The 16,876-nt window shown below is 39.8% G+C and overlaps 1 protein-coding gene across 1 annotated transcript; it reads left to right on the top strand.

The window, feature by feature from the left end:
- The first annotated feature begins 380 nt into the window (after nt 1-380).
- Nucleotides 381-16,309, top strand: cxcl12b (chemokine (C-X-C motif) ligand 12b (stromal cell-derived factor 1)). The gene is made up of 4 exons (XM_080520477.1): nt 381-504; nt 3,125-3,242; nt 10,327-10,410; nt 13,158-16,309. Exons 1-4 carry the CDS (start codon nt 429-431, stop codon nt 13,192-13,194), a joined length of 315 nt encoding a protein of 104 aa, XP_080376603.1. The 5' UTR covers nt 381-428; the 3' UTR covers nt 13,195-16,309.
- The last annotated feature ends 567 nt before the right edge of the window (nt 16,310-16,876 follow it).

Below are 16,876 nucleotides of genomic sequence, written 5' to 3'. Positions count from 1 at the left end.
CAGTCAAAGAAAGTACACTGAGAAATGGCAGAAGACCGACAAAAAGGGCAGAAAGTGGACAAGATGGAGTGATTCTGAAAGAGAGAATGAGATAAAAGACAAGAGAAAACAATAAGGAGGGAGAGACTTTCTCTTTGACTCGCAGCCAACTCACATTAACAATTGAGGAGGTCTCTACTGACCCCCCCCCCCCCCTATCCCACCCCCCTCTCCTCCCCCTCCTTCTCTCAGCTCGGCTCCTCTCATGCTGGATACACTCTTCCTCATGAGAAAATGGGTCTCTCTCTCTCTCTCTCTCTCTCTCTCTCTCTCTCTCTCTCTCCCCCCTCTGGAGCTTTAACACAGAGCAGAGCAGAGCTGGCAGCCACAGTGGAGCTCTGGATTGTAGCAGAGAAGCGGAGCCACCCTCCTGCAGCCGGTCAGCCTCCATGGACGTCAAGCTGCTGGCCCTGATGGTCCTGATGGCTCTGCTGGCCGTGGCCACTCATGTGCCCCCCGCCAACGGTGAGTGTGGGGCAGGATGAGCCCGTCTGGGCATCTTAACGCTTCCCGCCGGGCTGCAGGGGTGAGGTTTAGATGCTGGAGTTTCTGACAGCAGGCTTTTTTTTTTTACCCTATGATTTCGCAATTTCCTGGACTTTGAAAATCAGTTAAATAGTCAAGCTTTAAGCAAAAGTTGTTCATAATCTTTCATCTGTTATTTATTCTTTGGTCCTTGTTTTAGAGTTAGTTTTAGTGTTTTGAATTATTCTCTGCACTGCAAAAAGAAAATAATTGGAAATATTTGGATCAACTTAATTGAATTGCTTTTTCTTCAATGTTAATCTAATTTATTAATTTAAATTCGAAGAACTTGATTGATTTCAATGTCACCTATTGAAACTATTCAATTAAACGGAACTATTTCCAACTATTTAATTTTTTTACCATGTATTTGAATTATTATTAAAGCATTAATTAATCTTTTCACAAAATGATTATTCAACTTGTGAGCACTGCTAAGAACTGTCTTGTGCACCTATTTCCAAAACAAAAGCAAGACATTTCAACCAACTCATATTTCCCTCATTTGGGTCCATTTTTAAATGAAAATCTTGGTGTTTTTTTTTTTTACCTTCTTCACTTGTGAATTTGAAGCGATTAGCACAAAATTCCGTGTTCAGCTAAAAAGTTTTTAGACTTTGCATGTAGAGAACTTACTGAAAATGAAACACATTTTGCTGTAATTATTGAAAACATTTGAGCATCTTGGGGCAGAATTCCCAGTTAGACGTGGAGTGATGCCACAATGCTGACCCACATTGATTTCACACATGTTCGCCCAAATAGCGCTGAGCCGCTGGGCCTGTGTTATGCTAAGCGTGTTGTTTCAGCCCCAGTCAAGCCCTGATTGCATATTAAAGAGTTGGGGACTCAACGTGTGCATTTGCCTTTTCTCTTTGCTTTCTTATAATTAGTTTCTAATTAGGGATAAACAATGCGCAAGGGCAATAGCGCTGGATGATCTCTTCTGAACATGATGCTGCATGAGGATCCCCTCTTTAGCATGAGAAAAGACCCTGGAAGAGTGTGACTCATGAGGCTGATATTATTGGGGATTTGGCCATTTGTGGCAGGACATTTGGTTTTTCTGAATGAACATGCATATGAAATGCAAAACGCTGAACCTGAGCGCAAAGGTCTGCTGGTTGCACGTTGTTGTTTGTTTGGGAAAGAAATGGCTTTTAGAAAGTAAAAGCTGTAGAGATTTCCTAAGATTTTTTCCTGCAGAATCTTAGTTTTGTGTGATTAAAAATTTTTTTTTTAAAAAGCTGCACTTTCAGCGCACCGTTAAAAGAAAAGCCAACCACTGTATTTCAGGCTTTGAGGCAATTAGGCAGTTTGAGTCCGTTCTAACTTTTACTGCCGGCTGTTTTCCTTCATCACTTCACTGATGTTTTTACAACCGTCCTCGTTTCTTTCGAAACTCTGCTAGCTTGAATCACTTGAAAAGTATTTTTGTGCATCTCCGGCCCCCACGGAGGCACAGGGGTGATTACTAATCATTTTGAGAAAATGTACTGGAGGTGTTTCCACTGAGACGTCTGAGTTACTGAGGCTCCATTCATAAAGGGGCGAATATCGCAAACTGAATGTCAAGGACCCTTCTCTCGAGTGGCCCGGCTGAGTGTGTGTGTGTGTGTGTGTGTGTGGTCAAAAAGAGCTAATCTCTTTTTAATGAATATGTTGTTCAGAGAAATAGGTGGACTCACACGTTCCCATGGTTTGTATAGATTTGTTACAGTCGATTAAACGTGCTTTTAATTTGTCCACTGAGCAAAAAGATGCTTTTAATTACACTGTCAGTGAAGCAGAAGCTACTATGAGTTGTATTTCTCGATGAATGTGAAAACTTCACATGGTCATTTGAACCAGAATGACCTCTTCTTGGCTTCATTTGAATCCGCATCGGTTTCCTTTGTCAAGTGAGAGATGTGTGTTATCAAGAAATCAAACTGTTCAAGACATATTTCACTGATGTGTTTGATGAGTTTTTCTTTTGATCTAATTTTGCTTTTATTAAAACAGTCAATCATTTAATGCTGCAGTATGATTTTACCGACTGCTTTATGCTCTCATGCCCTAATGTTTTTGTAGGTTTTTTTTTCTTGGTTCATATTTACAGCTCACACTCAGCACATCTACATTTAAAGGCCGAGTGAAATGTAAAACACTACTTTGCAAAAAAACGATAGTTTGGGTTCGACTTCTAAGGTTTCTCTGACTCTGCCCCACCACTGTTGTCGCGTAACAAAGTTATTTGAATTTTGAATCTCCAGCTGACGAGGTCGGGGAAATCCTTTTTCATGAGCGTGACGTCAAGATCTGTATCAATTTGCACATGAAATACTACATATATGTAAGTGATATAGTGAATAGCGGTTTGATTGTGACTGAAATGGAGAAGATACCTGCTTCACTAATGTAAACTGAAGTATCCATGAAGTTTGTGTCTCAGAGTCATAACGTGAACCAAAAAATGGGTCGTCATTCAACAAATTCTCTTTAAAAAAAAACGTAATTTGCATCCTGTTCTTCATCGTCATCCTGGAACCTGCTAATTCTCATCCTCCTGTGTTTGCAGCGAAGCCCATCAGTCTGGTGGAGCGGTGCTGGTGTCGCTCCACCCTCAACACCGTTCCTCAGCGCTCCATCAAAGAGCTCAAGTTCCTGCACACGCCCAACTGCCCCTTCCAAGTCATGTGAGTAAACAGGTTGGAAATCACAGGGGTGGTTAGGAAGCTTTTCCTGGATTGTCTGACGGTGGTTTGAATGGTTCTGTCACTCCTGTGGCTTGTTGAAAGTCAGATCCTTTAGATTTCAGTGTGTTCTTGTGAGATTTACTGGCTGGTTTGATCTGAGCCACAAGAACAAATGCGTCAACAAGCAAATAGCTGGTTGCTTCACTGACAGAGACTTTTTAAGATGTTCTTTCATCAGCGTTTACCTCCATGGTGTAAAATACTAACCGCTCACAGGACCTCAGCATTCTCAGAGGAAAGATCTGTTTTTATCAATCCATCAAGAGAGGCAGTGATGTAAACCCTTGACTGTAATTCTACCTCAGAAATAACAAACAATTTAGTTTCCGCAACAGTGAAAGTGGAATTTAGTTAATCAGAAGATATCTGATTAACTAAGATCTTTCTGCTTTCTTTTTTTTAAGGATTGCGATAAAAAAATATTGCCCACAAATGTGTTTTTCTTTACAAATGCTGGACATATAAAGCTGATATGATTTATACAAAAGCAAAACAGCAGTAAAGCTAGTGCAAATTAACTGCAAACAATCGTCAAAACTGCTGCCAGACAACTGTGAAACTTAACATAAAATGATCATAAAAAATACTAACAATCTACTGAAAAGATGAAAAGCAGAAGTCTATTGCAATATTGCTGTAAAACTACTGCAAATTTACTATACATATACATATATTTATAAACCAGAATGCTGCAACAAAACAATTTCCCTTCGGGGATTAATAAAGTTATCTATCTATCTATCTATCTATCTATCTATCTATCTATACCGGTAATAGTATTACAAATCTACTGCAAAACTCCTGCCAAATCACAGTAACACTCTTGCGAGACACAATGAATGTGCAACAAACCATTAATTGTATTTGTGTATTTGTGTGTGTGTGTGTGTGTGTGTGTGCGTGCGTGCGTGCGTGCGTGCGTGCGTGCGTGCGTGCGTGCATGTGTGTGTGTGTGTGTGTGTGTGTGTGTGTGTGTGTGTGCGTGCGTGCGTGCGTGCGTGCGTGCGTGCGTGCGTGCGTGCGTGCATGTGTGTGTGTGTGTGTGTGTGTGTGTACTCCCAGAGAGGAACAGCTACAGCTCGAGGGAACCGTTTCTGTTTTGCAAAGGAAGCAATAGTTAAGGGTCAAAGTGATTACCTTTGTATTCCCGCTGACCTCCTGTGTTCCTTTCCCCCTAGTTGGCTGTTCTTTTTCTTCTTTTTCTTAATTTCTACAATGTCACATGGAACACATTAACTAAAAAGCCTCATTCATTTGCTGGCTATAGAAAAGTGGGTGACAGAAACCAAAAAATGTCGAAAAGGCCGAGGTGCTCGGATCCTTCCAAACAAAAAATAAGTGAGCGGAGCCCAGCGCTCACCGGAGAGGGTGGCTGAATGGCAAAAGGTCAGCGAGGACTGGCCTGCACACTCTCCATAACATAAACAATTCATCCGGAGAAGAAGGAGCGCAGCTGATATCTCTATTCAAGCAGATGAAAGAAAGCAAGTAACACCCCCCCCCAGCCCATGGTGCGTCCCTCACCCCACACCCACCCAGCATGCTGTTGGTATTAACTTGCTGTGAAGTAATTACTACCTGCTGCTTGTGGAACTCCGGCCAAGTCAATTAGAGTTTAAGCTCTCGGCTGGTCATCCAGACAAGCAGACAGATAAACAGGATGAAGGGAGACACATCAAAACCGCGGAGGACTTCTGAGCGGAAGAGCTGGCACCCCCTCACGGAATAGAGCAGGAGGAGGGGGGAAGGCGGGACATCCCTGGAGGAAAAGCAAACACAGATCCAGTTACTGAGCCGCTTGGCCTCCTGACTCGTGTTAGTTTGAGGGATTTGGGGACTGATGCCTCTAAACCATTTGCTCATGCGGGTGCATCTCGGTGGAGGCGAGGAATCCGGGAGGCGACATGTTGCTGGGGTGGCAAGGCCAAACGCAATCAGAGGAACCTCTTCAATGTGCGGAGTCGTGTGATCGAGCGATGGAGGGAGGAGACAGAAGAGCACTGAGGCGTCACACCTCCGGGATGTTTGCCTCTCATGTGCGGCCTTTTACCACGGAGGTGTGACATCCAACATGTTTGGGTGAGGCCAGGACCTCGCCACTCACCCTTTCATGCTGACAACAGAACAAATCCTGGCCTAAACATGTGGCTGAGCTCTGAGACCACGCTCCAGACATCACAGGAACACTCTGCTGCATCGCAACGGATAAACACAAAGAAATCGGGTTTCTCCTGAAGAAAACAGGTCTTCAAGTGTCTGCTTTTAAATATTAAGTCAAGTTCACCAAAAGATGGTCAGGATGAGTAACTTGGAAGTCAGAAATTACTGTAACACACATCTGAAGGCATTTCAACTGGGAATTTCCCACTGAGTAAGTGGGACGTTCCAGAAAGTTCCCAGAAGCAGCTCGGACTTCATGCAACCCGCAGCTGCTTTGGTGGAAAATTATTAAATGTCACTACCGACACTCGGAATCCATCAGGTGTTTTATTTTTATTAGTTTCTAACTAAATGAGGGCGTTCCCTCACCGCTTCACAAAACATGCCAACAACAGCCCAATCTGAACGGCCAAGACACATGCAAGACGCGTGGAATCGAGTTTGAGACGAGCTTGTTTGTGTCAGCAGGTCGGCTGGGATCTCCCTTAAGACTGGGCGGGCCACAGGTCTGGGCGGTCCCGTTCCACACCTGGGGCCAATTCCAGTCATCACCCTGCCCTATATGTATGTCCTGTCTGTGTTTAGTCATTGTTGGTCTGTTAGTCTTCCATGTCTCGTCTGTCCTGTCCAGTGATTGAAGTCAAGTGCTGTCAGTGTGAAATAAAAGACTTGACTGAACCCAGCCTGCCTCCAGAGTCCTGCACTTGGGTCCTGTCCGTATCCCTGACAGTTTGTCTCAGCAGTAAAGTGACACAACAAAGCCGCCATGTTGTTTGTTTATTATGGTCTTGTGAACGCTGTAAACTGGAAAGTGGGATTTTCCCAACTGGTGTCTTCACAGTTCCCACAGGATGCAACCTTGGATAAACAATATTCAGAATCTTTTAAAGACAATCTTTAAAGGCTGAAACAGAATTTAAAAGTCAAATTATGATAATCAATATTCAAAATAACAAAACCTTATTGAGGTTATAGATATACAGTATAGAATGTTTTTCCACAGAAGATGTTATTATTTTTTTTAACTTTATTTTTATTCATTTTTTAATAATAAACATGAACATGAGAACTCACGTTACAGAACCTTCCTCGACAGCAAGACAGCGTGTACATGACAGTGTAAGAAAAATAACAATAATAATACTATGACAACAGAACCGACATGAGACAAATACATGGAAAGATGTGCAGTTAAAACATTACCGTGTCGTGTAGGTGGCCAATCCGTTGGACAGGTATTTTTCTATAGGGAACCATTTTTTCATGAAGATCTCAGACTTCAACTGTAGTTTTGCCGTTAAAGCCTCCGTTCCATACGCCTCTCTCACTTTTTGTTTCCATTGTCCCACTGCTGGTGGCTGAATTCCTCCACTTTATTCTCACCATTTTCCTTGCAGTCATCAATAGTATATGTAGCAGGTACTTTTGGTTTTTTGTAAACTTGTTCTCGGGAGTCAAATCAAGAAGAAAGTGGCCTGGCGTGTTCGGTACATCGACTCCCAGAACCTTATCTCACTCTTCACACCCTCCAGAAAGGAGTCAAACTTGGGCAATCCCAGAATATATGTGAATGATCGCCAGCCATTCCACATCCCCTCCAACACTTTCTTGCATTCGGATGGTCAACAAATTTAGAAACCACCAAAGGAGTGTTAAAGAACCTTATCTTCGTCTTCCAGTCAAACTCTTTCCACGTGTTACTATTGATTCCTTTATGACAGCCACTACACATTGTTTCCCACTCTCCATCCTCTATTATAATATTCAGTTCCAGCTCCCATTTATTTTTAACGTAGTGAGTATTGTCGGATGTGTCCAGTAGCAGGTTTCTATATACCGTATTTTCCGCACTATAAGGCACCTAAATACCTCTAATTTTCTCAAAAGCTTCCAGTGCCCTTATAACCCGGTGCACCTTATATATGGAAGAATTGTTCTACTTGAGATGCTATTTGACAGCTGAACAACCAGAAGCTTTTATTTTGACAACTCTAAATCTTCAGAGCGGACGACACTCCGCACAACACCTTCATCATTCATGGTTGCACACCAACATTCTAACAAACCAAAATAAACTAGATGAAATAATGACTCCCTAAACTGGGGAACAAAAACACATAAACACAATCAACACAACACCAAGCCCAACAACAACCCACAATAACCTCCAACAACACAAAACATGAATTCCCATCATGCCTTGCAAGCGACCACCTCTGGACTGTAAGCAGCCGCCGACTTCATTTTCCCCGTAGAAGAAGAAGCGCGCGGTGCATGCAATGCATTATGGGAGTTTCTGTTTGTGGTGTTTTAAATGCAATTATTGGGGGTTATATTTGGTTTGTGGTGTCGGTAATAATTGTGTTGTGTTGTGTTTTTGTTGCTTAGTTCATGTAGTTTAGTTTATTACCGGTAGTTGTAAGTTGTCAACCAGTAGTGAAGAAGGTTTTGTGTGTAGTGTCCTCCTGGCATAGGCTGCAGGTTGGACTATCAAAATAAAGTGTGTGCACCTCTCTGGGTGTTAGAATCAGTGGAAAATGTAACATAATGGCTTTGAGCTATAAAGGTTGTTGACCACTGGTCTATTCCATGTGCCTTATAATATGGTGCACCTTATATATTAACAAAGTTGTAAATTATGTCAATAAATGTAGGTGTGCCATATAATCCGGTGCCTTATAGTGTGGAAAATACGGTAAAAGGGAAACATGTTTTTTGTTTGGTAGATGGTGTCTCATTATATTTATCAGGTAGGTTTCAACATTTGGTGGGGTAGTTTTAATTGTATTCCAATTGTTATGGTTTGTAATATAGTGTCTAATCTGAAAGTAACGGAACAAATCGGTTTGGGGTAAAGAGAAGAAGATGTTATTATAATATTTCTTAGTGCTTAATTGAATTAAAAAACCTTGCCACTGTGATCAAATGAGAATTATTGAGACTTTATGGAGAGGGTTTTTTTTTTGTTCTTTCTGATTCATGAAATGTAAATAATCAGAGGAAGAATGTTTTGAGTATTCCATAATGAGACACATGCCCGTGTTGTGTGGCCTTTCAATCAGAGTGAGATGGAGCCTGTCGGGCGACGTGTGAAGATGTGAAGTGTGCGGCGTCCAGACAGTTTTACTGCGAGATGCTCGCCTCCCTCTTTGCTGGCCCTGAGTGAAAACAGAAAGCTGCTATTTCTCAGTGACGGGGGGGGGGGGGGGTCGTTCTCCTCCGGCTGGTCAGTGCCGGGTTGGAAGAGGACGAGCTGAGAGCTTCACTGCTGAGCTGAAGTGATTCTGAGCTCAGCTTTCGTAAACATTATCAGACATTATCCTGAAAAATGACATCCAATTCCCTCTGACTTCTCTTCTGGCAGTGGACTCACTCAGCGTTGGTGTTCTTTAATCTTCTCACTCGATAAGTTTGAAGTTAGAAGTACATTTAGTTGATGATGCTTTAAACAACCTCCGTTGGATTTTCTTTACTTGTGAGGTTTTCAAAGATCTTAATCTACTTGTTTTTACTTAGATGTGTTTTTAAATGTATCCGTTTTCCTTCTGTTTAGCTTCGCTTCACCAAAAATACATCTTAATGTAATTTATTCAGAACTACAGAATATAAAGCAAAGGTGAATAATTTAGATGAGAAAAAAAATCAGTTTGAAAGAAAAATGTCATATATATTGCAATTTTTCATCCATTAGATAAAATGAGTGGAAACAACATTTGTAACAAGGATGTCCAACACAAAACACACTGAAACAACCATTTAGAATGTACCTTTTCATCTTAATATTTATTTGTTTTTAATCTCTTCATGTTTGTTTATTTCTTTTATTCCAAATATTTTTCAATTGAGTTTTATTTTAAAAAAAATGTTATGATATATATTTCTTTTTAATCAGGAAAGTGACCATATTTGCCAACATTTTTATTTGTTTTGTTTCTTTCAAATTAATCATTACAAATTGATGACTGTCACAGAATAGATTATTAAACAGTCATGTCAAATATGGAGATATCGTATGTGCTGATTTGGTAAGACAAGGCAGTCAGTGCTTCTGATTAATGTTTTTAACTTGAAACTTGAAAACAGATTCATGCAGGGAAAGTGCACATGGAATTAATTTGTTTCTGAAAATGTTTCTAGGAAGTCATTTCTTTTGCAAATAATACATTATATAGAGGGACAGTTTAGAAAGGAAATCTGTCAAATTTCGTTAAATTTGTTTGCTGGAAATGGTTTCATGTGTGTGGTTTTGTTCATTTGAAGCACTTCCTGTTAGAGACAGATAACATGTAGAGGTGTTGATTGTACTTTGATGATTGTCTTCTGAAGGGTTTGTGAGTTTCTCCTTTATTTACATGTTGCCGTCACCGTCTGCTTTCTTGTCATTTTGCACTTTGAATTTGATGTAAAACCTAGTGTTTCTACACTCAATAAACCTTCAAAGAACTGGTTATTTAAACACACGTGGACTGATTTATGGATTGATTTAAGCAATGTTCCCTGAGAGGAAGAGGAACTCTGATGAGCTCCTCGTTAATTAAAATGCCAAGCCAGTGTTGTTGGGGTTCCAGACAGGTCCTGTCACACTTTGGTTGAAGTCAGTGAAGTGATCCGCTCTGTGTCCTGTACATCCTCACCGGATGTGAAGCCACAAAAGAGGCCCAGTGCTGAAAATATCCCTTCAATCTGATTTATGACACGTCTTGAAGAACAACAGCTTTGCTTTTAAGCTGCTTCTCATGGACACCAGTCAGGAGTAGGAATGATGAATTAAATGTAAATTATGCGGTAAAGTCACTTCATCAGCAAATCGTGGACTGTTCTACAGAAACACTGACGTCTCAATATTGTTTTTTTCCTTCCACAGCGCCAAACTGAAGAACAACAGAGAGGTCTGCATCAACCCAGAGACCAAATGGCTGCAGCAGTACTTAAAGAACGCCATTAACAAGTAAGGAAAACCTCTGGGAAGCGTTGGAGCATCTGTGACAGAAGCAGTGATGAAATATGGCGCCCCTCTCCTCTGAGTTTAGAGTCGGTGGAGGAAGAAATAAATCACAGCTAGAAATTGGCCATTGCTCACTTTCCCGCTGACAATGACTCTCTGAAATCGGTGACATGGTTAATGTAAGCGGCTGAATTACTATCTGTGAATTAAATCTGTCTGGTTCTCATGAGAGCTGCAGGGCTGCAGAATTCACAGACATGAAGAATTTTTACCGCCTCAGCCCACTTCATGTTATAGTTTCACCTCTGCTTTTATTAATCATAAAAAAAAAACCTGTTTCCACACTTTAATTATCGTCACTAATTGGACATTAACAGAGGGGCTGGCCTGGCTAAATAAGCAGTGTGTGAGTGAGTAAACTATACATGTAAAAAAAAAAAAAAAATGTTTTTAATGAGCTACGTATGTGGTAAAAATGCATACCTTCCTCATAAAGCATGTCTGGTGGTGATTATCACCCGGCTGCATGTCTGCTACTTAAAACTCCATAAACACTTCAGGAGTGCGACGGGAAAACAAACAATAAAGGATTTTTAGGCGATTTATGAGGCATTGTTTATTATGTCAGCAGAAGACATGCATGCATGTGGACATTTCGGAGAAAGTGTAGTTTGGAAAGGGGAGACGTCACAGATCATTGCAGCTCAGCAGCAAACAGAGGAGAACGACACAATTCCATTAGAAAACTGAGGAATGCAGCAACAAGTCAGACCAGCTCCAAGATAGTTATATTCTTGATTTAACTGCTTTATTTGAAAGAAATAATGAGAATCTGTCCGACACAGCAGGAGTTTTTTTTTTTTTTAATCAAACTTTGAGTTTGTTTGAAAACTCTAAACACAACTCTGAGAAATTAGTGCAGCAGAGAACTTCTTAGGAGTTTTCATTTATTTAGTTACGTATTTAGCAAAGTAAGTCGTCAGGAAAAGCAACGAGACCAAAGAAAGAGATGAAAGCGCTACATGAGAATACAGAGTTAAGATTATCAACAGATTAGAAAGCAACAGTAAAGTAAAACAAGAATAGTATCAGGCAATAAAGAAAACAAAACATATGAGGAATCCAGCAAAGTTCAGTAAGTGGATCATCAAACTGTTTTATTATTTATTATAGAGACTTTGGGTTCTGACTTTATTCATTTATTTGAAGCTGTTTGACTAACTGATATACTTCTCTCTCTTTTCTTGCCTTTTTTTTGTTCACTTTATTTATATTTATATAAAGCCAATGACACCACAGCCATCTCATCACCATTAATACAGAAATCCGGAGAGAAAGCTGTTTTGAGGCAGTGCAGGTTGACCTCAGAACTTCAAAAATATGAACACACGAATATCAAAGAGGAATAGATTCAGTTGTTCCAGGAAGCCAGTGAAAGAAAACCAACTTAGAAATATAATGTCTCCCGTGAGTTCCTGTCAATCTCTCAGTCTTGATCATGAGGAATAACAAATAGTCCAGTACGATGAAGGTTATTCAAATACTAACACAACTCTCTTTTTTTTTTACCCCCAACATCTTTTGCATAGTTTAGTACATATTCAGGGTGATGCATCATGTATTGGACCTCAGGGAGCTTCAGTTTCACTTGAGTCTCAATGAAAGACATGAAAGAAGGATTTGAACTCGTTACATCTCCAGTGAATAAACTGAGAAGTGGTCAGCTTGTTTAATTGACAGATGATATTTTGCACGCAGCTCAGCAGGAGGCTGCGTGTTTTGGCCGGAGCTCAGAGTGTTTTACAGATGTTCTGAATCTTCAAAAAAAAAAAAAAAAAAAAAACCTCTGCTCCTGCTCAAGTTCTCATTACAACAGTCGCGTCAGAACCAAGAGTCTCGTCCAATTAGAGACATTCTGACAGCAAAAAGGTCAACTGAAATCCAAAACAATTGGATTTCTTGAAGGCACTCTGTGTGGAAAACACACAATGGAGCAACGTGTCACAACTTTCATGCTTTCAAGTTAAAGGCATCCAAAGGGTAAAGACTCACCACTGTTATTTTGAAAGCAACAGGAAGACGCCTGACAAAGGCTCAAACAAATTCATTCAATACCATTTCTTCAGTGTTAAACTTGTGTTCTTGCAGGAATGATAATAAATACTTTTATATCCGGTCACAGAAACTGCTTTTTAAACTCGTTTCCAAACAACACAATCTGTGAAAACCCACTGCCAGCTTTTTATACCCACTTTAAATCTCTCCACCTTTATTTCATTTTTCATCTGGGGTGACAAGAACCAGTTCATCGCTGGGGTGCAGTCCCTTTAAACAACAAGTCAAATAAACAAAAATTACACATGAAATTGGTAACAATCTCAACATCCACAGAGAGATTTCATCCTTCCTATTTCACTTAGTCTAATGTATTACTTTCTTTCATTTATGTGGTTCCGTGTCACGCAAACCTACAAAGTATGAAACTTAGACAATATTTAACTTTATACCATCCAAACGTGACGTCTTGGAGTGATTACCACATGCTGGCCGTTTGATCAGCCGGACAAATTCCTGAAAATGTCCAACATCTCGGAGAAAATCTCCTGAAATCCCTTCAGATAAAAATAACAAATCCTTTGATTTAAAGCATTCCTGCAATTTCATAAACCAGTTGAAAGGCAAAACTGAAACGCCTCCAAAGTGACAGACGTTCTCCTTCTCATCAGCGTTTGTCTGCCGCTTCTTTATAGGGTGAAGAAATCCAGAAGGCGTAATAAGAAGAACTGAACCCAGAGGAAAGCCGACGCAGCCTGATGATTCCCAGGTCCGACCTCTGAACCTCCGTCGCTGCCGTGGATGGATGAAAACACGCCTCTTCCCCTTTCAGCCGCCTGCAGGAGCAGCACTTCACCGCCAAACCCTCAAAGGGATGTGTGTGTGTGTGTGTGTGTGTGTGTGTGTGTGTGTGTGTGTGTGTGTGTGTGTGTGTGTGTGTGTGTGTGTGTGTGTGTGTAACTTTCGCTTCAGTCTTGTTGCCATCAAGTCAAATCAGATCCACTTGAAGTGTTGAACTCACATTGAACACCAAAGGAAACTTGAAAATTCAAGTTTTGACACCTTCATTTATATTATGATAATAACAATAGCCTGATTCCTAATGAATAACATAAAAAAAATAACTTGGAAATATTTCATTGATATCTGAGGTGATTTTGACAGAAACTGTTGAACTAAAAAGGGCAACAACAACAACAACAACCACACACCTGGTATCAAACTTTAAACTTGCTGTAGAATTAAAGCAGGGAAAACATGAAATATGAACAAGCACTGGCCATTACGGTGCTTTATATTAAATGCCATGAGCATAATTATCTTTCAGTGTTTGTTTTATGAAAAAATCCAGAGGATATGTTTCTATTTTCATCAAGCAACTAGATGGAGTCACAAGTTAGAAATGACAGCAAAAGTTAGGCGACTTGGAGTTCACACTGTACAAAAACAAACCCCACAGTAACAAATAAAATATCCGTCAAGGCAGCTTTTACATTGATTCTGCATGTTTGTAATCAGAGACCAAATATTTATCCGGTTAAATGAAACACAAAAGCCTCAACATTCCTTCACTAGTTGGAAAAGAAGGAAAAGGTTGTTTTGGGTGACAGAAGAGGAGTTTCACTGCAGTATTTTCAGACCAACACCTGTCCTCAGTAGGAAGGAAAAGCTAATGATCTGTCAGAGCGACGGCTCATTGTGGTGAATAAGAAAGTTTTGGTTGATTACTACTTATATATATATATATATATATATTATATATATATATATTTGAGCCACTTTATTATCAGATGTCTTTTTTATGTGATTGATTTTATTTTATTTTGATTTTGATTTTTGATTTAATTTGATATATTATGTAGTCTTACTAAATGCCTCTTTTAATGCAATTTGCTGTTCCCACTGAGTGCAGTATTTTATATGGATCCATGCAGTATTTGTCATATACCATATATCAGCCATAACATGGACTGAGCTGATCCCAGCTGACTCTGAGGGAAGGCAGGCTACATGGTGGACAAGACAAACACTAATAAGACACACATGTCCAGGTGTACCGACCTGCCTCGTGTCGTTTCTGTACCACTTTAAATGGCTTGGAGTCCTGGAAGTTGAGAGTTTGGCCCTTCAACTGAGATTTTTGTCTGTGTGTGGAAACTGAGTCACATTTGTTTGTTTGCCTGTCTTCAGCATAGAGTGATTGAATGGAAAACAATCTGAAGTGAAGTCTTTAAACACCATGGAGCGTCACGGCTGATAAATCTGAATTTGGCCCAGAAAGTAAATGGATTTGCCTCCAGGTCAATATTTGTGTGAAATCAATCGATCAGTATACATTTTTCTCACGAGATAGTTCATCTCACCGTGTCCTGTTAGAAAATCAGCGTTCGCACGTGTTCATGTGATATTGCATTTTACCCTGTTTTTATATTCGATCAGGTCCAAAACGTTGAGGCTCCATCAGACATATCACACCTGCTAATAAGCCCCACGCCTCAGTGAGTCTGTGTTATTCACATCTGTGGTCTGTGGCCATTATGTATTGGCTGATCGGCGTATGTTCTCTGTTGTTGGCAAATATGTTGACATGATATGCAACAAATTCCGTGTCCAGAGGAGTAAAACATGTTTAACAATGTGGGGAGGATGGAGGACGTTTATCGTCGTTTGTTGCTCCATCCAATTATGTTTCCCTACAAACTGGCCTCACGTGTAACAGAGAAGGAATACATTCAATCTGCTCCATCCATCAACCACTGATTGAAAACAAAATCCGTTGCCACGAAATCATTGAGCTCAGCCTCCCAGTAGTCCCCATCAAACACTTTGGTTTCATTTTTTTTACGGCTTGGTTTAGGTTGATGTATGACGTGTCGATGGAGCCACTGAGCCGAAACAGAACAAACCCATGTGCTTTCAATCTGGACACTCCCAGAACCCCACAGGATCCTCAGTCCCACTCAACTTCTGACCATTTCCCCCCGGAAATAGTGACGAGAGTCCAAGTGGCTGTGGTCTTTGTTTTCTTTCTCTATTCACTGACTGACCGTTATCAGCTTGCAGCAAATGGTTCAATTATCCTGCAAGCCTTATTTTTCTTTTTTTCCATTAACCTAATAGAAGTGAACAGTCTGAAATTTTATATCATAGTTGTTAGAAACTGTTTCATCTTTTGTTTTCAAACACAGCTGATATGCAAAGATCTTTTTCTGTTGTGTAAGTCCATTAAAACCTGATAACCACTCCATCATTTATTTGTGAAAATATTGTGAATGTGTAAAATCAAATAATTCATATAGTTAATGTAATAAATATCTCAATAATTATAAAATAGATCACTTTTCCTGTCATAAACTGTATTAAAGTAACCAGAAAGGATGTTTTCCAAACTGTTAACAGTCGACATGAGTTGTGTTAACAAGATAAGTGAAGTAGAAAATGTCATTAAATGTATTAAATTGACTTTAAGTGCTCTTACGTTATGTCCTGTGGCGCCTGTTGGGAACTTAGAGCCACTTCCTTTAAACTGCGGACAAAATATTTTACTGTATGGGTGAAATGTATCAGGAAACGTTTTAGGGTGAATTATTTAGACCAAATACTCATTCAGATTCTATTTTACCTGCTAATAGAATATTAATAAATGATTCAAGTGTGTTTTACTTTGGACCCCAAGACAATGTGAAGTAACTTCATTTCTTTTGAGGCAGCTTCTGACACAAATTGTTTCATATATGTATAAGAGTATTACTCTCTGTATTTTCACTGTATATGTAAACAAAGAGGCATTATTTTAGCTTTGATATCTGTGTCCCTTTTACAATAAAGTTATATGAAATAAACACCAGTCACATGTCTGTGTTTTCTCTGCTAATAATAATGTTCATCATGCTGGTCTAGAGCTTCTCATTGCAAGCGCTTCAAGTTGTCTGGAGATTAAATAATCCCTAAATCATTTATAGAAACATAGAAACTAACTGATCTGTTAACATGCAAACATTAACTGAAACATTTAGCAGACTTGCAGCTTCATAGGTATTCAGAAAATATCCATGTTGTCATGTTATTTACTTCAGTAAAAGTACATGTATTTGTGTTACAAAAGATGAACGTACCATTTTAACTTCTTTACTTAAGTCCACCTGGCTGTAGAGGGTCAACAACACCAAGAGACCACGACTGTGCCTCGACCACCAGCAACTAGTGGATTCATTGCAACAGAGATGGTTTAATTTACATAAAGTTGCTTTGGCGTCTGCAGCATTTTCATTCCATTGTATTTCTCTGTTCTTGCTCTGCATTTTTTTTTTTTTGCCATTAAGGCTTCATCTATTTCTTTAATATCACTTGTATCACAATGTAGTTTAAAATTGGAAAACTGAAACTTCTCAGCATGATCCTTTCAGGACCCGTC

The sequence above is a fragment of the Blennius ocellaris genome (assembly GCF_963422515.1).
Source record: "Blennius ocellaris genome assembly, chromosome: 3".
Taxonomy (NCBI): Eukaryota; Metazoa; Chordata; class Actinopteri; order Blenniiformes; family Blenniidae; genus Blennius; species Blennius ocellaris.
The sequence above is the reverse complement of the archived record's forward strand: the minus strand, read 5'-3'. Positions and strand labels throughout refer to the sequence as shown.